The sequence below is a fragment of the Patella vulgata genome, chromosome 7 (assembly GCF_932274485.2).
Source record: "Patella vulgata chromosome 7, xgPatVulg1.2, whole genome shotgun sequence".
NCBI lineage: Eukaryota > Metazoa > Mollusca > Gastropoda > Patellidae > Patella > Patella vulgata.
This window is the reverse complement of record NC_065885.2, coordinates 57,071,059-57,098,006: the sequence shown is the minus strand read 5'-3', so window position 1 is coordinate 57,098,006 and position 26,948 is coordinate 57,071,059. Positions and strand designations below refer to the sequence as shown.

Here is a 26,948-nt window from a genome sequence, read left to right as displayed (position 1 = left end):
GGAGACGAACTTTTATTTCCCGCGGAAAATGGCTGTTGAAAATTCACCACGTGTTTCATTCACGCGCGAATATGATTAGCCTCGACTTCCAAGTTTGTATTACAGGTATGCTTCATTACTTCCATTCAAATAACGGTTGTTGATTCACTGTGATGTGGCCGGTTTGTAGTGAACGGTAGCTCAGGTAAGTGAAAGTATTTTCTGTAAGCAGGCGTTTCCTTTTTTAATAGCTTAAATAAATGTCCCGTATTTATTCGACCCGAGATCTACTCTTTATCTTATTTTGAAGAAGAATCATTCCAGTGAATAAATGACAGACCTACCAACCGATCAGGTCTGTGTTTCCATATTAAATCTCTGCAGAGAATTATACCGTGTCACTATAGTTAACAGGTTGTTTAATAAATATTTTCACTTTTAGACCTACCGTATATGATTCTTATGATAAACCCTTTTCTATGATGATTTATTTACATTATTTATGCTCAATATATTTTCTTTCAGGAAAATCCATTTTGTATCTTAATAATGCATGAAAATATTCATGAATAAATAGATTTTCTATAAAACGTTTAGCTCTTTCTAGAGTCTTACAGGTAGATTTATTATCATAAATGTTCTGGGACATATCATAGAATTCTCAAAAAGTGGATGGTGAAGGTATGAAAGGAGGTGAAAGTGGGTGAAGGGGGGGGGGGCACTGTTGAAATCAGTAACAGAAACTAATTGGCATACAAAAAAAAGGGTGAGCGTGTGCATCCATGCACCCTCATTGGATTAAAGGCTGCTTTCTCTTGGTTGATTTATATTTGTTTCAAGTAGATGAAACATGTGTCAGTATAATTTAAATCACATTTTTATGCAGAATTAATAGAGAATTATTTATCCCACCCACTTGGTAAATGACAGCTGTATTATACACCACTAGGTATATATGTATATAAATCTATTTGTTTGCTATAGTGACAGGTCAGTTTATCTAAGTATCGACATATAATATCCAAATTTTTTTGGTTTTGTTATTTCTTTGTTCAAGATTTGTATTGGGGAAAGAGAGAGAGATGGGGTTTAACGTCCACTCGTCACAAACTAGGTCATTTCGGGACCAACATATGGTTAAATTTTGGCACAGTTGGAATTTGAAGAAAAAGTAGACAGAACGGTCCGCTGTCTGGTCAAAATTTCAATTATAGCACACTGCATAGCGTACACCGATTGATGCTGATGCTGAAACATACAAGTTAATCCCATTCCATTTCGTTTCTTTTTCAATGTAATCCAACTACTGTAGCGATTCTGACATTAATGGCCTGTCCAACCCCTGGGGTTTTCTCTGGATTCTGCGATTTCCTCCCATTACTATAGACCCTTATACCTATTAAAATAAAATTGTACCATATGTTAGTCCCAAAATGACTCTCTCTCTCTCTCTCTCTCTCTCTCTCTCTCTCTCTCTGTGAGATCATTGAATCCTGTTATAAATATTTGATATGTTTTAAGTTATCTAGATATTTTAATGTCTGTGTGTAATATGTGTATATTATGACTATATATGTGTCAGTACTGACTATAACCAGGATATTTGGTAACATCTGTTGATTAAACTATTATATTCAAATATTATTCACAATCTATTGAAATAATTGAAACATGACTTCATATTTATTGCCTTCTTGATAACCTAAAAATTTACCTCTCAAACTAGGTCATTTCGGGACTAACATATGGTTTTAATTTTATTTCAATAATTCGCTTGTGCGTAGGGGTCTTTTGCAGTGGAAGGAGGTTGGACAGGAGCCCCTACTCTTGTCACATACAACCGGGGAATCAAAACCACGCCAGCTGACTTAATGACAGACCTTATGATACAAAACACACAAGCTAACCATTCGGCAATCCCCCTTTCTCCCTCAAAAGACGTGTCACAAAACAGTGTTCAGTAGTTTGGATGGGACAAAAAAGCAAACCTTTAACAGTTGGAATTCAATGAAAATTAGGCGAAAACGCCCCTGTCAGGGCAAAATTACCTGCATGAAATATCTTCATTAGTCCTGTTGGTGTGTAAAAGTAGGATGTTGAACCCCTTTACATTTCATTTTCCTTTGACCTCTCAAAAAGGGGGGGGATGGCCAAATGGTTAGCGCATGCCCGTTGTATTATGAGGTCTGTCATTGTGTCAACTGGTATGGTTTCGATTAGTTGTACATGACAAGGAGTAGGGTTGCCTGTCCAAACTCTTGGGTTTTCTCCAGGTCCTCCGGTTTCCTCCAAACCCTACGCCAAGCGAAGTATTTAAATAAAATTGAAGAATATGTTAGTCCCGAAATGACCAAGTTTGTGTCAAGTGGACGTTAAACCCCATTTCTCTCTATCTTTCTCTGTCAAAAGGGATAGACAAGACCGACTGTGAAGCCATGAATCTGAACAAATACATTGTCAATAACTTTGATAGTGAAATAAATGTTTCTGTATCATTGAATAAAGGTATTCGTCAATTAGTCATTCCTTTTGAATAGCAAGAATAAAAAAAAAGAATATTTGATTTGAGATAACCTAACAATGTGCAGTTATTCTAACCTGTTTAAAATGAAAATTTATTAGTGAAATGTTGAATAATGAGATGTGTATGCATCAATGTAGATTTAATAGGATTAGCACAAAAGCTGTACAATATGTGAACTATCTATCCACCCACATTTAAACCCACTGTATAACACAGTTTTAAACACACCTTGTTATTCACAGTTAAAGGAGAATTTAGAGCTTTTTAGATTTTGGCTCGTTGGTAAAATGGATGTTCAAAATTACAAATTTAAATAACTGTAGTGTATATGATATCTCTGTATTTCTGGACAAGGGGATCACAGTGGCTAAGTGGGTAAGACGCTGGCTGGCTATCCTGGAGGTCGGGTGTTCGATCCCTGCATTGGCCAAGAAAGTTCATCCAGATTTTCCGGCGTGGTTCTCCCTTGTCAGTCATGCAGGACGGATGGCCTGACAAAGACAGCTGTCTAGTCGTTTGGATGGCACGAAAAACCGAGTCCCGTGTACACATTGGCGTGCACTTAAAAGATCCCTTGACAGTTGGAATTCGATATAAGAGTAGGCCGTAGTGCCGCTTTCCAGGCAAAATTTCCCTCATAGCAAACTGTATGGCATATGCCCGTCTTAGTTAGCCGATTTCGGAGCAGAACAGTAGGACGTTAAACCCCATTTCATTTCATTTATTTCTGGACTTTGAGTTAGCTTCCCCTTTAATATTGATGGTTCTATATTTTATTAATAGGAATAGGTCCATGTTTATTTATTGATTTATGTATGTAAATTAGATCTAAATCAACATACCGGGATATATACTATTTATTATTATACAACATACAGGTACAACAGGTAGAAATTTTACATGAAATTTGATCTATTTTTATCTGCAGTAAGCATCTCAGTATTTTGATAGTGTCATGTTCATTTTGACAATCAACATAGATAAAAATACTGGTACATACACTTTATTATAGCCTACTACAGGTATAAATTTTACTTGAAATTTGATGTATCTAGTATCTGCTGTGAGCATCTCACTATTTTCATATTGCTGAGTATATAGGATTTTATATAACAGTATTATCTTTCTGTTGTCAAGGTGTTTCACTGTCAACAGTAAATATATTTTCAAATTATTATTATCCTGTGGTCAAGATATTTCACTTTCACCTGTAAAGATATAAAGTATTTTTCAAATTATTATCATCATATGTGCTCAAAGTATTACATTGTCATCAGCAACGATATAAATTATTTTCAAATTGACTGTGATATATATACAGTAATAAATATCTACTAGGTCTAGTACAAGGTGTGGTTTATAGGTGTATTTACTGTGGGGTATATAGATATATAGATATTAAACAGAAGTGTCCACATTTTCGTTATTGGTAAATTTAATCAGTTTTAATTAAATTTTATAATTCTGTCTGCTTGAAATATGTTTTATTCATCAGATTTGAACCTATGCTTCAGTATGAATTGTCATATCTAGAGCACATAAAAGAAAAGGGCAAACAGGAGTAAAAAAATTTGGGTTATATGTAAATCTTGTCTGGATACTTTTGTTATGTACATTATATCTCGACACATACCTGTTTATTTCAAGTACTCTTTAGCCAGTCTTTGTTGAAGTGTGTGAACTTATCTATTTTCTTGTAAAGATTTTCTTTTCTTTCATGCCATAATTCATTCATTCAGGTATATTTTACATTGATATATACATGTAAGCTGATCTACCTGTATATATTATAGTCTATAGGTTAATATGTTATAACATACTGTATTGTGGTTTCTAGTGCTTTTAAGTTTCTTTTATTCATGTGGGGTTTTTTGGGTTTTTTTTTTATTTCAAATATGTAAAAATTAATTTCTGTTGGTTTCTTTTATTCATGTGGGTTTTTTTAAAAAAAAATTTTAATTTCAGATATATACAAATTAATTTCTGTTGGTTTCTTTTATTCATGTGGGTTTGTTTTGTTTTGTTTTTTATTTCAGATATATACAAATTAATTTCTGTTGGCAGTTTGACTCATATCAGTTATTATTTTCAATTATTTTCAGACAGTAGCCTAAAGGAGGAGTGAACCAAGGTTCTCTCATTGCATACTTAGAAAGCCGAATTAGCCCACAGTGTGCATCATTTGAGGCTGAGGGATTTTAAATCTTTTGCAGACTGCAATATTGTGAAAATTTGGTCAAATCTTTTGATAGGCCTCATTTTAGTCTTGAATCTATGTTGGTAGATTATCTGCTGTTGATATTTTGATTTTGATTTCTTAATTAAATGTTGAATAATCAATTTGAGTATATTTTATCGTGATATAAGCCGTGAAAAATAAGATACTGTGCGAATAATGCAAATTGCGATCAGCAGCTTTAGGTGTAGTATGTTGGGAAATCGAAAGTATCTGTGCAAAATAAAATGTTTTTGGCTACGGATATTAGAATACGTTATAAAGGGTCTGTTAGAAAGGATAAAATTTGGAATCAATTTTAAAATCTGTATTTTACATTCATTAGGAAATAAGTCCTAATGTACATGGCGGGTTGGATGGCCAAATGGTTAGCGCGTGTGCGTTGTTGGTGAATCAACAAGCGTGGTTTCAATTCCCCGGTTGTATTAACTTGACAAAGAGTAGGTTCACCTGTCCAATCTCGTGGGTTTTCTCCGGGTACTCCCACTGCTAAAGACCTCTACTTATTGAAATTAAATTGAACCATGTTACTCTCGAAATGACCTACATGTAGTTTGTGTATCTCTCCTAATGTTCGAGGAATTTTAGAAATTTAGACATTTTTTTTTATTGTGTTGTAGGGGGTCAAATTATCTATAAAACGACCACACAAGGGTTCAGTTTCACAACAGTTTATTTAATATTCAGTAAAAAAAAACCTGAAAGTATATAATTTCAATATAAGTTATACAATCAACATATAAAATCAATGCGTTCATTTCATTAAAATAACATATTACATGTTAATATTAAAACACCTCTAAATACTATCTATATATACTTATATATACTTAATTTATAATATCAATACTTTAAAGGAACAACTACCTCCTGTTAACCAGCATGAAATATGAAGGTATAAACTAATTAATCTTACTAATAGAAATAGGTTCTTACCCAAGAAGGGTTTTTTTTTAAATGGAAGTAGCCAGAGACTGGAATGAGGTGAAGTACCTTATACGCTCTCTGGAAATAAAATATGGGGTATTGTATATTAAATGTATGAAATGTATATCGACAATAAATGTATTTTTAAAGCGAAATGCTTTAATATTGTTAATTCTCTTGATTGTATGCAATGTATTTGCAGAATGTAATTAATAAAAACCAGATTAACTTTAACTTATTTGAAAACTTAGAGGACAGCATACAATATACAAAGTATTAAATACAAGTACATAAAAATACATCAATGTGAATCACCAGTTTAGTTCCTTATTTACTCTAATGTTTTCCTCTCTAATGTTTTTAATATGATAAAACTTTTAGGCAGATAAAAAAAATTTGCAGAGATATATTCGATCAGCAGGAGGTTGAAGTTTTCTCCAATTCATATGAAACTTTTATACATCCGAGCAGTGATGCATGAAATCAACCTGAACAACAAAACATCAGTACAATTTGGGATATATACAACAGGTCAACCATATCTTATCCATCATTTTGTTAGGCAATCTTTTTTACTGCCAAATTAACATATTAAGGTCACCAGGTTGGCGTCTGTGTACTTGTTTATCCACAAGTCTACACGTGGTCTTCAGAAGTATTGGACAACAATTGAAAAAAACATTTTAAGACAATAAAGGATTTATGTCGATAAGTGGATTTTTAGAACTATAAATATTTTACAGAGAGGTAAGTAAATTTTATTATTAATGCGTTTTAACAGTGCACTTTGATTTTTGTTCCAAAACCCAGCAGAATTAGATAATAATACTTTAGATGCATTTATAGTAACTGAATAGATCAACAAACTTTGAAACGTCATCAAAATAAATTAGTAATTGTTATTCTATCATGATGTATTAAAGATTGGATAAGTTTATTTTTTAAAAGTTTTTGATTTAAAAGTGAACAGTGGTTACCTTTTGCTAGTTATATTTATTTTCTTATGGTTAGAAATATTTTACATATAGATTAATTTATCGACAGTCAAATTATTAATGTCATTTTAACATTAATGGGGAAGTACTTATAATGTATTGAGTGATTTGCATATTTTTAAGAAAAACTGATTTACTTAGGACTGGACTGAAAAAATAAAACGTGAACTGTGTGTGGAGTTAGTTGATAAATTTAATTATCTTGCCAGCACGTCAGGACATCAGACACTCGTCGCAGCGTTTGTCCAGTACAAATTATCTCACTAGGTATTTCTAAAATCCTAGACATAAGGAACCTGTCACAGGCATTATCAGGCACAAATTATTACACAACGTTATAATATTTATTCTATACAAATACAGATACATGCAAATATCATTGAATACAGCGATTGAATAAAGTCATTGAATAACCTAGGGTTGTATTCAATGGCTTGGACACGTTCTACTTTTGTCCAAAATGACGTCACTTTCAGAATTACGTCAAACTGTAATGACGTCACCACTTTTTGTAAAAAAGAAAGAAAAAAGGGTGGAACCAATGATGAATTTTAACGTTATTGGTGATGTTTTTTTTTGATAATCTGGATGGTACAATGTTATTTTGAGATTTGCATGTAGTTTTATAGAATAAAAACAGAACTCAATGATCGTTGAATACTGCTCGGGTTATTCAATGGTTCACTCGAGTGTATCCCTGCTGCAGGAATATACTCTCTTGAACCATTGAATAACCCGAGCCGTATTCAATGGTCATGAAGTTCTATCTATATATACGTTATGGGATAATTTGTGTCTGAAAAAGGGGGGTTGGATGGCTGAATGGTTAGCGTGCGCACGCTGTATCATAAAGTCTGTCATTGAGTCAACTGGCGTGGTTTCGATTCCCCGGTTGTACGTGACAAGGAGTAGGGTCGCCTGTCCAACCTTGTGGGTTTTCTCTGGGTCCTCCGGTTTCCTCCCACTGCTAAAGACCCCTACGCGCAGGCGAGTTATTGAAATAAAATTAAACCATATGTTGGTCCCGAAATGACCTGGTTTGTGTCGAGTGGACGTTAAACCCCATTTCTCACTCTCTCTCGTGTCTGAAAAAGCCTGTGACAGCTGCCTTATGTGCAGGCTTGCTTGCATGAATTGAAATTGTTAAAAGTTGTCAATTTCAAATGCAGAGCTTAAAAGTATGGCACACTTATGTTTCTAACCTAGCTATGTTATAGGTTATGTGATAAATAATACTGATTGCATCAAATGTCTTAAATAGAGCTACCAGATTTGACAGCGACAATAAATTTTATTTTTCAAGTGACAGGGATGTGTAGTATGATGACTGTAAACATGATAATTTATTTTACCTGGTTTTTACCTGTAATTCAGGAGACTTGTATTTTTTATTCAACATAGTTTAAATGCATGATCAGGAGTTGCGTCTCTATTATGCAAGATAGGACAAAATGAGGTATCGCATTTTGAAGGGCATTTTTGAAACAAATAAATTACGATTTTAAATTAAAAATGACAATTCGGCATAAAAATTGGCATATTATCAAATATGGATAAATTATTATATTATGAGTTGAAACAATGGTGGATTAAGGTAGATTTGGATGGATTTGAATAAATAGTGCTACCGGCCAAAATGTGCAGAAATATTAAACTGTTTGGAAATGATTGCCAAATCAGTTTATGTAATCAGTCAGAGCATTCAAAATTGTTTGTTATCTGGGGGAGGGGGAGGGGGGGGGGGGTTCTCTAATATAATTACAGAGTTGGCTTTGATTAGGCTCCAGACTAATCTGTAATGGCAGAGACCTCAAATTAACTATGCTCTAATTCTACCTGTTCATAGTCTTAAGAGCCTTTCACATGAAATTTTTATCCTCTGAAATGTATCAGGGATATCTCATTAAGGAGAGGGGATCACGTGGCTAAGTGGGTAAGACGCTAGCTCGCTAGCCTGGAGGTCGGGTGTTCGATCCCTGCATTGGCCGAGAAAGTTCATCCAGATTTTCCGGCGTGGTTCTCCCTTGTCGGTGATGCAGGACGGAGGGGCTGACAAGGAAAGCTGTCTAGTCGTTCGGATGGGACGAAAAACCGAGGTCCCGTGTACACATTGGCGTGCACGTAAAAGATCCCTTGGCAGTTGGAATTCGATATAAGAGTAGGCCGTAGTGCCGCTGTCCGGGCAAAATTTTCCCTCATAGCACACTGTATGGCGTATGCCCGTCTTCATTAGCCCAGGTTAGGAGCAGAACAGTAGGACGTTAAACCCTATTTCATTTCATTTTCATTTCATTTCTCATTAAGGAGGATATAATTAGATTATTAGCATGGATCATTTCATCTCCTGCAGACAAAATATTTTACCAAGTTAGGAGAGACACAATATGATGAACTTCATCAAAACTTTCATTTTTAATTGCAAGAATAAATCATATTATAGTTTACTGCCAGTGTACATATATAGGTTTCGTGTGTTTGTGTTCCACACTCATACTGCAACAAATATTGACAGTGTCATTCAGAAGGTATGAATATTAACGCACACAAAGCTTTCATACTGAATGAAAGAAATATTCTGATTGGTCCAGGTGCATTAATTAACTAGTGTCTGGTATTTCTATAACTGTGGTATAATCAATAACTAACAAAGCAATCAACTGGATGCCGTCTGCTTTGTATGAAGCATATACGAGTACGATATAGATATATACAAATATTATCTTCCTTAATAACCACCGTCTTGTTGACTCTGAAAAGTTGATTAACATGCATTAAATAGCATATCAACAACAGGCCTACATATTTCCAAGATAAGGCCTACGTATATCCACGATTTGACCTTTACGGAAGCAATTGATAGGTAAGATTATTTTATTGATCAGACTTGTAAATCAATAAGCTAGCTTTGATGAAAAATAGTTTGGTTGTCAGCAGATTTTGGTATGATAACACAGCTAGGTTGCTTACTTTCAGTTTGTTCATTTTAATCCCTGCATTTTATAAAACCATCAGTCTGTTTAGTTGGGCCTGCTCATATAACAGGTTAGATATCAAATGTTTGGATATGCATGGCGTGATGTCTAGGTCTGATTTTAATAGCATGTTAATGCATATGTGAAGGTAACCATTGTTTACTTTACAATCTAGGTCATGTAGGCCTATGCATAAATAAAATACTTACCTGGTAAGTAAATCATAAAATTATAATAAATAAGATACAAGTTATTGAAAACAACTTCGTAATTTTGTGCCAACACCTGCTAATGATAATGTCAAAGTGGCTGGTAGCCATAGCACATCATCATGAAATCTGGGGTTCATTATGTCCTTTAATCATATAAACATGAAGCAGGATTTTAGAGGGATTTAAAGGTAATTGTTTAATCAATTTAAGCCAGGTTGGATGGTGGAATGGTTAGTGCGTACACGCTGCATCATAAGGTCTGTCGTTGAGTCAACTGGCGTGGTTTTGATTCCCCAGTCGTACGTGACAAGGAGTAGGGTCGCCTGTCCAACCTCATGGGTTTCCTATGGTTTCCTCCCACTGCTAAAGACCCATTTGCGCAAGCGAATTATTGAAATTAAAATGAACCATATGTTAGTCCTGAAATGACCTAGTTTGTGTCGAGTGGGCATTAAACCCCATCTCCCTCTCCCCCCCCCCCCCGTCTTTATTAGCCCAGCATAGGAGCAGAACAGTATAGGAGTTAAACCCCATTTCATTTCATTTCTCTCTCTCTCTCTCTCTCTCTCTCTCTCATACACTTTGTAGTATTATACAAGAGACATTTTGGTTGGATAGTGGTGTTTCCACTGGCAGTGTTTCATCACATTTAACCAAGCAAGGTTTTTCTTAAATTCATACCAATGAGTACAGGTGGACCTCAGTTTGTGTTCCATTCGGCCATCCCCCCACCCCCACCTGCATCCCCTGCTGGTGCATAAAGCTGGACGTTTAATGAGGTGAGGTTTTGTGGTTTTCAAATAGCTGTCCTAAGGCCTGTTGTGTTGTAAAACATTGCCTTTGTTCACATGCCAATGGGATTACTGATATGCATGGGGTTTATCCTGGTGTAATTCAGGCTTAGATTTATAATAATAATAATAATTTTATTAGCAGTCAACCATAATGAATCATAAACAAATTATGTACAGTTTATTGCTTTGACCTAGCTGTCGATGATATCTGAATATAGCACAATAAAATATCATTAATAGTCATAGTTGAGTGGTTTTCATGGTGACCGGTTCAATAATATCAGTATAATAAATGTGAAGTTGGTATATATACAGGTTGTTGACTTCATGAACATCAGGTAGGACAACACCTTGATGGAGTGGCCTGCCTACAAGGTACAAGATAAATAATAAATATTTTAGGTAAAAACATGAATCTTTATGATATGATCATCAGGGATGTCAGAATTTAATTTAGGATTTTTTTGCTGAGAGAATTTTATTTGAGATGAGATTCTGTGTGGGCTTTGTTAAAGGTGTGCTGTCTACCAATAAACCGTATCTCAAACTACTTAAAGATGACATGCACTTTTGGGAGTGCTCAAGTAAGATCTTATTGTCTGCCCAACCCACTCCGAGTAAATTACAATCCATGATTAGGTTCTCCTCTCTTTTTCATTTTCATTGTCAGAATCACAATAATATTTTTTCTTAGTTAATCCAGGGAAATTTAAATCAAAATATTTTATGGAATATGGATGCATCCTTTTCATTTGTTGAGAGTTCAAAATCTTCATACAAATTATGGTTCTTGGCCAATGAAAGGGGTGCATTTATATAAGAATGTTTCTGGGGTCCTAAGCGCTCAGAACAGTAGGACGTTAAACCCCATTTCATTTCTTATTCATTATCAGTAACGCAGTTTTAAAATAATCAGCATAATCTTGGGGCCTTATTCACAAAAACTTAAACCAAAATAATTTAAGGATACAGCCTTTTCATTGGATCAGAGTTCAAATTCTCATATATTTTTTGCTACAATAAAGAAGGGGTGTGCTGTTAAAAGATTCTCAATCTGATTCAAAATACAGATCTATATTTCGTTTTGTTTTTTTTATATCCAGCTACTACATGAAGATCTCGGCGGTTGTAGTGGAAGGTCGCGTCAGAGTTCATACCAGCGGCTTTTGACCCTATAAATTCAGACATTTGATTAATCAGTCAGTGTTGATGTTTCTAGTAGGTTATCCACAGTTCCGTGCATCTCACGCCAAAAACGTCACATCATCCGAAACGTGGGTTAAATAACAACTCTTTCAGATCCTAGTGTAGTAAAGACAAGTAAACCGAAATTTTAAACTATAAAAAACGAAACGAAATAGGATCTGTATTTTAATCTGATTGAAAGATTTTGTAAATAAGGCGTACGGTTTTTACAGGGGTTTTACAGTTTCCTGCATACTACCGAATCTAGTCTATAACTTGATTTTTGATACGTAATATTATTTTGCACAGACATTTTGTTTCTGTTTCAGGAATGCTGATGAGTTCCAGCGGAATGTCTCAAGCTGCGTCTGAAAGAATTTATATTATCGGTGGCCTTATTTTAATTTTGTTTCTTTTCCTTTGGATTCTAAATCCCTTATTTTTATCTTGTTCTCCATTTTTTGTAGTGTACTTGTACTTTTTTGAGATCAAGATGGATCGAACGTACATCGCAAGTGCTCTTGTCTTCCTCATTGTGCTTCTCTTGTTGTGGATCTTCTGTGTGAAAAGGAGAAGGAGTGGTGGTCTTTTGGCAGGAAAAGCAAAAAAGACATTATCTGGCGTGAAAGAAGATGAGGAATTCCGTTCTGATGTCCAAACGACAGTTTTTAAGAATCTACGACATCGACAGATGCAAGAAGAGCATTATGAAGAAATTAAATCGACAACTACTACTGTAGTTAATCAAGCCGTGTTAACAAGTTCCGCTAATTCGAAAGTATCAAGTGGATTAGATATGTCTATATCGGATAAAAACTTTGATCATGTGGACGCACTTAAGACGGACAGATTATATAAAAATAAACATGTGGAAATATTAGCGGAGAAATTTAAATCTACCGATGAAGTTAGTGAAGCTATGAGAAGAGCAGGTTTAGAACATTGTAATCTTATATTTGGTAAGTTATCGAATGGTATTCTCCTCGAGGGATCACATGGGTAAGATGCTGGCTAGCCTGGAGGTCGGGTGTTCGATCCCTGCATTGGCCGAGAAAGTGCATCCAGATTTTCCGGGATGGTTCTCCCTTGTCAGTGATGCAGGACGGAGGGGCTGACAAGGAAAGCTGTCTAGTCGTTCTGATGGGACGTAAAACCGTGTACATATTGGCGTGCACGTAAAAGATCCCTTGGCAGTTGGAATTTGATATAAGAGTAGGCCGTAGTGCCGCTGTCCTGGCAAAATTTCACTCATAGCACATTTTCGTATTCTTCTCGGAGAAAATTTTGTAAAATCAGTTTCCTCCCGCTGCTAAAGACCCCTACGAGCAAACTATTTATTGAAATAAAATTGAACCATGTGTTAGTCCCAAAATGACCTGGTTTGTGTCGAGTGGAAGTTAAGCCCCCCCCCCCATCCTTATCAGCTACAACCTCACTATACTGCTGTATCACCCCAAACCAACAATAAACTTCAAGTTTACACATTTCATAGACACATTATATGAAATGAAAAAAACTGAAATGGAGTTTAATGTCCTACTGTTCTGCTCTGTCTTGGCTAATGAAGATGGTCATACGCCATACAGGTGCTATGAGGGAAATTTTGCCCGGGCAGTGGCACTATGGCCTACTCAAATTCCAACTGTCAAGGGATCTTTTACATGCATGCCAATGTATACATGGGACCTTGGTTTTTTGTCCTATCCGAATGACTAGACGGCTGTCCTTGTCAGGACCTCCATCCTGCACCACTGACAAGGAGAAACCATGTCAGAAAATCCCAATGAATAGGGATTGAACACGCGACCTTCAGGCTAGTGAGCCAGCATCTTACCCACTTAGACACCGTGGCTCCAGTATATGAAGTGAATTGTTTGTATTGTTATTTAGGGATAGGGGGTCCCACTGACTGATATTTTTTATGTGCCCACATTTCATGTCAGTTAGTCATTGGTTCTTTTTTTTTTTTTCTTTTAAACTTGTTGCGATTCTTCGACTAGTCCTAAAAAGGAACCATATAGAAATTACCAGGTTACTGCTCTTGCAACCAAAGCCTTGTAAACACTAACAAGTTCTTGAGATTATTTTGTCCTCAACCTTGCTGTGATGGTCCGGCTAATCCTATAAGGAGCATCAGTATCAAAACCTTATTTGATAACTTGTTTGAATTGTTCATGGAGTCATACAGAGGTTACGTGCATTTATTGCTTCAAAACTTTGATGAAACTCTCTACTGTTGCTTAGAGGAATCCTATCGAAATTCAGAGTCAACTGGAAATTTTATGCATTAATACCCCCTGACCTGAACACTAAACATCCACCATTGTAAATATGCCAGTGTGTGTATATTATATTGTTATAGTGACCTAAATTAATGTAAAGTGGATTGCATTTTAGGGGTTGACCTTTTGAGACTTTTTAATCCTCTCCTACACTGTTACGTTATTATTTTCTGTATGTAATTTTGTACGCAACCAATAAGTCACATAATTATTAAACATACATTATGCAAGAGCTAAATCTGTCTATTGCAGGTCTTTCTTTAGGCCTTAAATGTTATATAAGAAAATATTAATTAGACATTAATTAACTTGTCCAGTACATAATCAACTCTTGGTGGCATCGCTAGCCTGCGATATTTACTGGATTAGGATCCCATTTGCTGCTCAACTTTCATTCATGATTTAGTCATGAAATGAATAATCAAGGCTATGTTTTTATCGTACCGACTTTAGTAATGATGGTCGAGGCTAGGCCGAAAATTCAATCGCTAAAATCTCTGTTCAGAGTGGATCGATTTGTTTGAAATTTTCAGCAAATTGCCTTTACATTATCAAGTTTTTAACTATTATAGTGAGAACTGCCAGCTCTTTATAATTATCTAATCTCCGATAATAGATATACGCCCCCAATTTCATGTGAATGTATATTGTCGTCGCTCCTTTATGTCCAAGTGTCACAATTTAACCAAACTTAAAATGTAGGTGTCTCTTCCAAAGATCTTGTTTCCTTTTGATATTGGCATGTATCGGACCGTAACTTTATGAATTATGGCCCCTGATTTTACGAAAAATCTTTTTTTTTTAGCTTGTGGAAACTCTAGAGTCACAATTTTCATCTTGTCATGCTATATGTCTATAAACCAGTGATTGTTTTTTATATAAATTGTGTTGTGTTTTTTATTCACCTGTGTAACCATGGATATATTTATTTACCTGTAATGATTGGATTATTTCAGGTGTTGATTATACAGCTAGTAATTATAATCAAGGTAAAAAGACGTTTGGTGGAAAATATCTTCACAAGATCGATCCAGATTGTCTGAATCCTTATCAACTGGTAACAAATATTTACATTAGATATACATTTATCTCATCAGCTTAAACATGCATTATACAAGAGCTAAATTTACCTATATTGCACGTCTTTCTTTAGGCCTGAAATGTTATCTAAATTATCAATTAGACATTAATTAACTTATCCAGACCATAATCAACTCTCGATGTCATCGCTATTCTGCAATATTTACTGGATTAGAATCCTATCTGCTGCACAATGCTCATTGATAATTAAATCAAAAATTGGATAATCAAGACTATGTATTTTAGTAATGATGATTGAGGCTAGGCCAAAAATCAATCGCTAAATTCTCGGTTCAGAATGGATCAATTTGACTATAAAATTTTCACAAATTCCCTTTACATTATCTAGTTATTAACTATTATAGTGAGAACTGCCAGCTCTTTATCTAATCTCACATAATGTATCTTTAATATTTCATTAAAGCCAAATATCTGAAAGGAATATTAGTCCATAAGTGGTTCAGTTATGTTCAGTATTTACAAAGACATGATCAATTAAAAATTTTGCAATATTTGAGCTGAACAGACAATGTAAACTGACTAACACCAATATCTTCGCACACTTTTCGGAATAATCGACTCCGGTGCCTAAGATCGACTCCGGTCCATCTGTGACATCACATGTGCTCCGGTGCCCACCAACACTATATATAGAGGGCCACCGCACATCCTCATTTAAGCCTGAAGAGTTCGAATAAGAACGAAACTAGTAGCTGAGAGCAATCTGGGAAAGCTGTTCGCCTATTTACAGATTTTTTACCACTGACTAACACCACTTAAGAGTTTTATAATAGAGCCAGTTAACAAATACATATATTAAATAGGATTATCCACAGAGAAACAAGTTTTGAAAATTTGCAATATTTTGTGTCCATGAATGAATAAACAACCTACTTTTCTGCCTCAACAAGGCTAAAGAAGATGGACATACATGCATGCCAAGCAGTGTGCTATGGGGGAAAATCCTGGCCCAAAGCAGCAATTGAATTTCAAAATGTCATGGGTTCTTTTACATGCACGCCAAGGTGTATACATTATCTTGGTTTTACCATACCTTCCGAATGACTAGACACTGTTCCTTGCCAGGTCCTCCGTCCTACACCACCAAGGGGAAACCATGAAGGAAAATCCTGTAAAATTTTCTCGTCCAACAATGGGATTGAACCAGGGACCTCTAGGTTAGCGATCCAGTGCCTTACTCACTGAGTCACTGTGGCTCCCATATTTTGTGACCTTAACTATAAACTCTTGTTGTTCACAGGTTATTCAAGTATTGGGTAAGACTCTACATTCATTTGCTAGTGATGGTAGTATACCAGCATTTGGTTTTGGTGATATGAGAACTAAAGATAGATCAATCTTTGCTCTTAATACAAATGTAAGTTTTATTCAAGAAATAGAATGGAATGGAGTGGGTTGGGGTTTTTTAGATGAGAGAGGGAGAGGGATGACAATGGGGTTTAATTCCACTCGATACAAACTAGGTCAGTTTTGGACCAACCTGTGGTATAATTTTATCAATAATTTGCTTGCACTATGAATCTTTAATATTGTGAGAGAGAGGAACACAAACTACCTCAGCCATTTTGGGACTAACATATAATACATCTTTATTTCCATAATCCACGTAAACAGGCCTTTAGCGGTGGGAGGAAAGTGGAGGACCCAGAGAAAACCCCAATAAGCTAGGCTGTCTACCCTTGTGTCATTGACAAACATGACTCAGTGACAGACCTTATCATCTAAAAGTCAATGAGTTTGACTATTCAGTCATTAAGCTCCCTAGATAAGGGAGGGAGAGAGAAATGGGGTTTAACGTCTACTTGACTCAAACTAGGTCATTATTTCAATAATTCGCTTGCACGTAGAGGTCTTTAGCAGTGGGAGGAAACCGAAGGACCCAGAGAAAACCCACAAGGTTGGACAGTCGACCCTACTCCTTGTCACGTACAACCGAGGAATCAAAACCACGTCAGCTGATCATGACTCAATAACAGACCTTAAATGATACACCACGCCAGTTGACTCAAGGACAGGCTAACCATTTGGCCATCCAACCCCACCCCCCTAGATAAGGAAGCTTCTGAATCACTTTTGGGTCTGGCAACAATTCAGTGAAAATTTTGATCCAACAATATATTGTTTGTGATAAGGGAAAGAGGGTTGCTTGAGTTTAATCAGGTTCTCAGATTTCCGGATCTGCCACTAAATGTTAATTCCAGCAAGCTTTTTTAAGTGGACATTTAATGAAATTTCATCATTATCTTCCCTGACTATCTGGTAAGATCTTGAACAAAATTTATAGTGTCGAATCTTTACATGATGGCTAGAAAATGAGCTGAAAACCAGAGTATATAGAGTAGTGAAGTCAGCGCTCGGTGTTTAACATTTAATTTCAGCTTAACAAACTTTCTTTTTTTTTTATAGGGGTTATGTTCTGGATTTGAAGACGTATTAAAGATTTATAATCAGATTACACCAAATGTTCATCCTAGTGGTCCCACAAACTTCGCTCCCTTGATTTATCAGGCCATATCAATTGTCAAGGCAACTAGTGAGGTACGTGACTGTTATTGTCATTCTTCATATTCTTATAATGTATAATTGTTCCATTTTACATTGAAAAAAGTCATCTTAAAAAAAAAAAGTTAGCACTGATTATTATTATTATTATCAGAGGGTCATATATATATTTGCTGCTGCACACATATGTATGCCTTATATATTATATCTAAGTGAAACTAATGATTGAATGATACATGCACAGATTTATTATGCGCATGTTGCACATCAACGAATTGATAGAATCCTGTATTTGATATTATATTAAATTGTACATTAGTCAGTGGTGACTGGTGAAGCTAGTATTTTTGACTCCAAAGGCAAAGTGCCAAAATAATTTTAACAAAAAGAGGTACCTCCATGGAACCTTTGTAGCTTAAAGTCTTATTCTGGAAGTAAATGTTACATTGTGTGGACGTATTTAAAGTTTTTACAGTACATGTAGAATAAATTATGGAAAGGAAGAACTATAATAGGTATAGTCTGTCATCCAGTCCTTTTCTTATGCATAAACTATTGTTTAATGTAAAATGAATTACTGACCATAGGACCAAATGAGCGATTGACTTGCTGTTAACGCGGTTGTTGCATGAATGTCTGCTTTTATTTTATGCTCCTTTCAATATCTGTACAAAACAAAAATATGATGTGGAGACTTTCACATGTATATTATAGAATATAAAATGGCTGATCTTTTGCATTCTGGATTAAGTATATTTCTGCTGTAAAATGTCAATCATGTTAATAGGAAATTTGAACTAAATACATTATATTGAAATTGTCTATATTACAGCCTAAACATAAGGTAGCGTAATATATTTATTTTGGTATATTAAGAGATATGTGGGCTTCTAGAGAACTAATAATGTTTTTATCTTACACTTGTAGTAAGACTGTTGCACCTAATTTATTTAATATGAGCATTTAATGACTATGTTTGAATTTCAGCATATTAATTAAAGCTATAATCTCTTTTAAATTTTCAGCTCATATATTTATATAATATACATTATTTAGTAGTGCTCCGAAAGGATTAATTCCTATGTGGGAGTTTTATGTCGTCCCCCTCTCCGTCAGTCCGTCAACAATTGGCTTGTGAATGCGATAGAGGATACATCTTTCTTATTTGGCTTGAAGCATTAGAGGCATTGATCGCTGTTCATAATCCGCAGCCTCCCTTTCTTTAGTTATCCCCCCTTTGCCTAAATCCTTGTGAATGCAATAGAATCTATAGGTTTGTTTTAACAGATTTTTTTTTCCAAATTGGGTGTGAAGCATTGCGATCTTAAGAGGATGAATCATAGAGATTAGATTTCTTTAAGGATCCTTGATCCTTATCAAATTTTTTAACATCCAAGTTTTCCTTCCAGATAAGCTGCCATGTGGGCGTATTCCACACTTGGCATGACTATCTCATTGATTATAATTTATGTTGGGCTATAAAAAAAAAATCAGTAATTTGAATTTACTGTATCCCCCCTTTGCCTAAATCCTTGTGAATGCGATAGAATCTATATAGGTTTGTTATAACAGTTTGTTTTTTTTCCAAATTTGGTGTGAAGCATTGCGATCTTAAGAGGATGAATCATAGAGATTAGATTTCTTTAAGGATCCTTGATCCTTATCAAATTTTTTAACATCCAAGTTTTCCTTCCAGATAAGCTGCCGTGTGGGCGTATTCCACACTTGGCATGACTATCTCATTAATTATAATTTATGTTGGGCTATAAAAAAAACCCTCAGTAATTTGAATTTACTGTTGTTTTACTATTAAAAAGATGTTCTAGTATTTTGCAGAACAAATTGATATACAAAGTTTAGACTATAGAAAAAACGAATAGAGACGAACAAAATGATATTACGATATAAATCCTTATTTGGTTGTACCAAAATACTATTTCAAAATATTTTTAGTTTTCTTCAAAATATTATTTTGTTATTTCAAATTAATAAAAAAAAGTCTAAAAACATAGGCGTTGGAGCTGGGGTGGAAGATTCGGTGAACTATCCATTTTTCGGGCAAAAACGGTACATCGGAGAAATAAATCCATAGATCATAGAAATATAATTATATAAGGCCGTGTTGAATTGATTCCTTGTTTCTCCTGCCACCACTCTGGCAATCATGTGCGGTAGTGCGGTAAACACAACACAAAGTGGGTTTCAAAACACAAAGTGGTCTGGCATAATACCTATATAGTCTGAGGGTTGTGTACCATTTTTAATAATATTATAAATAATCTAGTTATATTATTGGTTAGAATAAAAACACAGATAATATTTAATTAAATAAATTTAATAACAAACTAAAATTTGGTAACAAGTGGCTTCTTTGTTTAACTTTTTAAAAAATGAAATAACCATATTTTGATATAAATTTTCCGTATTCTTGTGTTAAAATACAATGGAAACATTCCAGTTAGACGATATTTGATTCGCTTGTTGAGTTATAGATGGTTTCGATAATATCATCCAACGTGAAAGTGCTGGGAATAACCACCAAAGTCGAGTCGAGATAAGTAATTTCGCATACCGGTCGGCCTAATTTATTTATTGATGTTCAAGTAAATAATAGTGGTCCCGTTTGGTCGTTCGTTTTTGAATATTTTTTTTGTTTTAAAAACGTAAGCGCACGATTTTCGGGGTCCTCGACCTAAGCGCGCGGGCGAGGAGAAACAAGGAATCAATTCAACACGGCCTAATTGTAAAATAAAATCGCTCGTTGTTTACGTTTTGAATACTATAATAGTTAAGACCTCCAGCTATAGCATTTGTGGAAAACTCGTTTTAGATAATGATTGATTCATTCTGAAAAATGACAAAGAAAATTTTCGGGTGAATAGACTCAGTCCAACCCCCCAACCCCCACCTCACCCCACCCACCACAAACTGAGATTGGCCCCCTATGCCTATGTGTAAAAATGTTACTTACGGGTCTCTGTATAAATATTTATTTTGGAGCACTATGTTTACTAAAGTATAAACATTAATTTAGATAGTATTTCTAGCATTACTAAATAGATATATTATAGCTTTACTAACAATAAAATATTATATAATTACCCATCTATTATTATAAAAGCTTATACCATACACATATAATATACTTCCCTGTGTTACCTCTGTTCTTCCATGGATGTAAAAAAAGAAAGAGGGATAATGGGGTTTAACATCCACTCGACACAAGCTAGGTCATTTCGGGACTAACATATTGTTCAATTATATTTCAATAATTCGCTTGCGCGTAGGGGTCAATAGCAGTGGGAGGAAACTGGAGGACCCGGAGAAAACCCATGAGGTTGGATAGGAGACCCTACTCCTTGTTACGTACAAGTGGGGATTTGAATCCATGCCACTTGACTCAATGACATGCATGCGTTAACCTTTCGGCAGCTGTGGAATGTAATAACACAAGGGTTTCACAATAACCCAGATGTTAGAAATCTCTGGCGACATCTGCGTTGCAGGGAATCACCTATATATTACCACATGGGTGTTAACTTACAAGCAATAATTTAAAAAATGAAAAAAATTCTGAGTGTGCATGGCCTCCCCGCCCCCCCCTTAGTGAATTCGCGCCTTTGCTGGTCAATATACTATTCAAAAAAAGTAGGGGATATTTGATTTTTAAGTGTTATTAAAGTCACCTAATGAAACTGACGAAGAAACAAATGACAAAATGAAATGAAGTTCACATTCATCGATTTATTCCAAATGATCGTTAGACTAAGTAAGGCACAGACTGACCATTATAAGGGTAAAATGATACCCGGGGTCAAACAGCAAAGTTACCACAGCATCACAACCAAGTCAGTAACGGGTAAATCCTCCTCTGTTTGCCAAACAAGCATTGATCCGACGTGGCATACTCCTAATGAGACGTCTAAGGTCATTTTGGTCCAGATTGTCCCATTCCTGTTGCAACGCAGCAGCAAGTTCTTGGACATTGGCAGGACGTTGTTGACGTTGACGTAACCTCTGTCCAAGCATGTCCCAGACATGCTCGATGGGGGAGAGGTCGGGACTCAGTGCTGGCCAAGGTAATGTGGTGATGTTCTGTTGTTGGAGGTAACCTGTAACGATTCTGGCCCTGTGACATCTTGCGTTGTCATCCTGGAAGATGAAACGGCGGCCATGACGTCGTGCGAACGGCACAACATGGACTGCCAAGATGTTGTCCCGGTAGTACTGGCCTGTAACACGCCCTGCAACAACATGTAAAGCCGTTCTTCCAGCAACAGTGATGCCTCCCCACACCTTAACAGAACCACCCCCAAATCGATCATGTCTGATGACGTTAACGTCTTGGAAGCGCTCGTTTCGACGACGCCACACCCTCCTACGTCTGTCCAAAAAATCAACAGTGAACCTTGACTCATCTGAAAACATCACATTGCTCCAGTGTCGATTATCCCAGTGTTGACGATCCCTACACCAACGACGTCTTGCTATACTTATAAACCAGTGATTGTATTTCCATATAAACGTGTTGTGTTTTTTAATTAAACTGATGTTTCCACCCTGGAATTCAATGCCACAATGACTGTAACATTCAAAGTCAGAGTCGTGCAAATCTTGGGTTGGACCCCCATGATGATCCCAAGCATCACCTGCATTCCATGCGGTAGCTATTGGTGCGTTTGGGCGTCACATGTAACTGGAAATGTTTCTTCTGTTAGGTTCTATAGTGACTTTTTTCGTAGTCATTTGCATATTTTAGTATTATGCCCCCAAAATCAAATATCCCCTACTTTTTTTGAATAGTATATATCGTTCTATAGGCGCTCATTTACGTCATGCCCTTCGGGTGCTTCATGCTCATTGGCTGTGGCACTGCAAGAGGAGTGGATCAGATTGCCACAAAATGTGATTGGACGGTTGATTAGGAGCATGCCACACCGAATTGCTGAATGTCTGAAGATTGGTGGAGCAATTATTCATTATTAAGACAAAAATCAAAAACGTCCATTTTCACTTTTGTCAGTGTATCTCTTTGCGGGTGAAATGAACTGTTTATGTTCATGTATAGGCAATTGGTCTGTTATTAACATACACTGGTTACCTCTAATAAAAACAGCAGTGCATTTCCGCAATTTTGTATTGTTTCTGAATATCCCAGGGGTTTGACCGTAACGCTATTAGTATGATATTGATATTCCTTTATAGAGAACTGTGTTAAAATGAAATGGGTTCTGCACGAACCAGGCTAATGAAGACAGGCATACACCATACAGTATGCTATGAGTGCATTTTGTAGCCTGAGCATCACTATTTTCCCCTCTAATTGAATTTCATTTTCAAAGGTTCTCGATTTTTAGGCCAATCTGAATGACTAAACGCTGTTCCTTTTCGGGCCCTTTGTCCTTTACCACTGACAAGGGGAATACAATGAGAAAAATCCCTATGATCTTTCTCTGTCAGCAGGCTGTGTTATAGAGACGTCCTAGTGTATTGTAGGCTGGTCAGCAGGCTGTGTTATAGAGACGCCCTATTGTATATGATGCATCTGAAAAAATATTTTGTCTACCAACTGCTAGGATAAGATTGTTTATCCAAAATTCAAAATAGAAATTAATATTCTAAATTGAAAATAAGGATGATGAATCTAAAAATAAGATAGATTGTTTATCCAAAATTCAAAATAGAAATTAATATTCTAAATTGAAAATAAGGATGATGAATCTAAAAATAAGAAATAGTTCGCCTTTGAGATTCTGTATGTGTATAATCCTTTATTATGTTTTAATGTCTTGGACTAATTTATGTTTTTCATTTCTATTTTTAGTATCACATTCTGGTTATTGTGGCTGATGGTCAGGTGACCAGTGAACAAGCTACGATTCAAGCCATCGTCGACGCCTCAAACTATCCTCTCTCTATTATAATGGTTGGAGTAGGAGATGGACCATGGGATACAATGGACGAGTACGATCACAAACTTCCTGCCAGAAAATTTGACAACTTTGAGTTTGTCGACTATCATAAAGTTACATCAAACACCTTAACACCGGATGCTGCCTTCGCTCTTCACGCTCTAAAGGAAATTCCTGATCAATATAGAGAAATAAAAGATCTTGGATATTTATCAAATTAAATTATACGATGTTATACTTTTTGGTTTTTTCATATCGTCGGCCTCAATCTAATGATATGGACGTCCAAGCCTGGAAATAAGACACCTGTCACAGTCATTGTCAGGTACAATCCACCCGATGCCTTTCTTTTTAGCCTGGCACAGATTGTCTTTTTTCCGTGTGTTTTTTTTATATTATTGATATCTTCAGTAGCACCTGACATTTTGTCAGGTACATCTAAAATGGTTATATCCAGCCCTGTACAGGTCTGTATTTTTCAAATAAAAACCTTAATGCTTTGTGACATTAATGCAATCTACCGTAGGTTATTCTCTTTTTCTTATTTAATTAATCTACTTGTTTTAGTGTTTTGATGGTGGTTTAGTAGTAGTAGATTATAGCTGATGCGCTAGCCTTCGACCTGATCAAAAATTGAAACAGCCAAGATACTTTAAGATATAACCAAAACTGCCAAGTCAAGTGCTAATACATTCTTTGGGTAATCATCAGAAGTCTACAGGTTTAATCGAAGTTATAAAATGGTTATTTTTTTAATCAATGGGGAACTTTAGGGTACTGTCAGTACATGCTAGAAAAAATATTTGGAGTACTGATAACTAGAGAATTTGACCAATTAAATTGAATTTTGATGAATGGGGGGATAACAGCTCACTATATATGTTTACCGATTTTAATAAGGTTTTTGGTATCTTTAGATGAAATCTTTTAAATTTCTATTGAACAGCTAAAAATTCAAGCTGTTTTTCTAATCCTTAGGAATGGTCTCTCTTTAAAAATTCGTCCAAAAATAGTGTGAAGATGTAAATGTGAATATGCTGCATTACATCAGATCTCTGTTAAAACTGACAAAATTATATTTTACACCAAGAATATATTTCTATATGTATAATGTATAAATGGTTATTATTTTAATCAATAGTGAACTTTAGGGTATTGTGCTAGAAAAAATATTTGGAGCACCGATTGTTAGAGCATTTAACCACTTAAATTGAATTTTGATTAATGGGGGATAACTGTATGTTTATCAATTGTAGTACAGTTTTTGGAACATAAACTTTTTAGATGGAATCTTTTGAATTTCTTTTCATTTTGCTAAGAATTCAAACTGTTTTTCTAATCCTTTGCGATGGTCTCTCTTTAAGAATTCGTCCAAAAACAGGTTGAAGATCTCTGTTAAAACTGACAAAATTATATTTTACACCAAGAATATATTTCTATAAAGTTATGTATAATGTATAAATTTATAATGATGTACATTTTTAGTCTCAAATTATATATTTTGGGAAATCTGTTTCATTTATTTACATGCCGATATAATTATATATGACAAGCTTACCTGTTGAACAAGGAACTGATTCTATACCCAGGGTTAATCTGGTGGTTGTTGTGGCGACCCCTGCCTAATATTTTGAGAAAGATCAACTTGGAACTTGGATTGCTTGTTCTTTTGACAAATGCGCATTGATCCACAAACTTCGATTTTTAAGGTGGCGTCACAATTCCAAGGTGGCTGCGATACGGTTCCTGGTTCATATGAAGGCTTGTATTTGTTTACTTTTACTTTATTAGGGAATAGATCTATTTGTATACATGTAATAGTCATATAGTGTGTCTAAATAGATATGTGGGTCATAAAAATGTTAATGTTTTAAAGATGCATTATATAAGAGCTAAATCTGACTATTGCAGATCTTTCTTTTGGTTTCCAATGTTTTATAAACTACTATTTAGACATTTATTCACATGACAAGGGTGTAATCAATTCACTGGACCATCGGATGACTGAGATTTAAATGGATTGAAACACCCGGGACATTTAAAATTTAACAATGAAATGGATAATCAAGACTTAGCCTTGATTGTTAAGTTAAGTACCGTTGCTACAATACTAAGCAATCTATGCTACATCTTTAGTCATAACTTTTCCTAGAATAAAGTAATTTGAATGAAATTTTCAATATATTCAGTTTTCATTATCATTATAGCAACAACGGTCAGCTCTTTATCTGAATCTTACATACTGCATCTTTAACTGTTAGCGCTGTTATATTATATAGAATTATTTAAGCTTTATTTTCAAATCATATATCATGTGTAATGAACAAAAAGCATTGTAATAATTCCTTTATTGATATTCATTGGTTGTATAAATTATTATTATCATACATAATATTTTTTATATTGGATGTAGGTATATTTGCTTTTAAAATATTAATGTTTTTGCCATTTTTTATTTGTTAAAATCAATTTAGATTTGTTGTAATTTTTTTCAATTTTTTAAAATTATGTACATTCCGGAAAAAGTTGGGAAAGAAACATTTAACACAGAAAAACATTCTTCTGAAATCAAGTTAGTCTCATTAAAACTCATCCTCGGTATCCCCAGTGTTCTCATTCCGTTCTATTCCACTATACTTGAAAATGTGTCGCCCCCCCCCAGTGGTTAGTAGGTAGACTGGAATGAAACCACTATGTATACTGAGGATGATTAAAACTCTACATTATTATGGTTTTTTTTATAATCTGTCTTCATTAGCTGAGATGAAGCCGAGAAGTACCGTAGAATGTTAATGCAGCTTGTCACCAGGTCTACTCAGTATTCTCGGAAATACTGTTGAGTGTCTCTTAAAGGCGTATGAAACAGTGATTACTTCATTAAATATTTGGTGTCATTAACTTAAAACTCATCTACAATCACTCTGAAAACTGTCCATGGATCAAATATTTAACGTCATTCACTCAAGCAGATGAAATAAACTTCTTTGGCAGTTTATACACCAAAGTTAACAGCGATACTTTCATATTTAAAAAAAAAAAAAACTTTATTTTAATTTCACTCTTTGATTGGATGCCACCATTTACCCTCTCCCCGCACCCACTGTATTCACCAGAGCTTTTGATCCATTATGATTGTATTTCTATATTTCTACACTTGTTATATTTTTATTAGATTTTTTTTTTTTTTGTAATTAAGATCTGTATTACTGATGTAGACTTTTATTAACTTTTACATGATACCACATAATATTTTTCACTTTCCACTTATTTTTGTTAATGGTGTATAGTGACAATACCATTATGGAAATAAAATGTTCTTTAATAGAA

General features: G+C 35.1%; 1 protein-coding gene across 3 annotated transcripts; it reads left to right on the top strand.

Moving 5' to 3' along the window:
- The first annotated feature begins 70 nt into the window (after positions 1-70).
- LOC126827345 (copine family protein 1) lies at positions 71-26,948 on the top strand. 3 transcript variants are annotated; one of them, XM_050556621.2, is made up of 7 exons: positions 71-184; positions 12,292-12,783; positions 15,063-15,163; positions 16,448-16,564; positions 17,614-17,745; positions 18,542-18,553; positions 23,534-26,948. In XM_050556621.2, the coding sequence occupies exons 2-7, from the start codon at positions 12,318-12,320 to the stop codon at positions 23,840-23,842; spliced, it is 1,137 nt and encodes a 378-aa protein (XP_050412578.1). In that variant the 5' UTR covers positions 71-184; positions 12,292-12,317; the 3' UTR covers positions 23,843-26,948. The 3 variants fall into 3 exon arrangements, with proteins under 3 accessions (XP_050412578.1, XP_050412580.1, XP_050412579.1); XM_050556622.2 differs by lacking the exon at positions 71-184 and adding an exon at positions 314-334; XM_050556623.2 differs by lacking the exon at positions 18,542-18,553.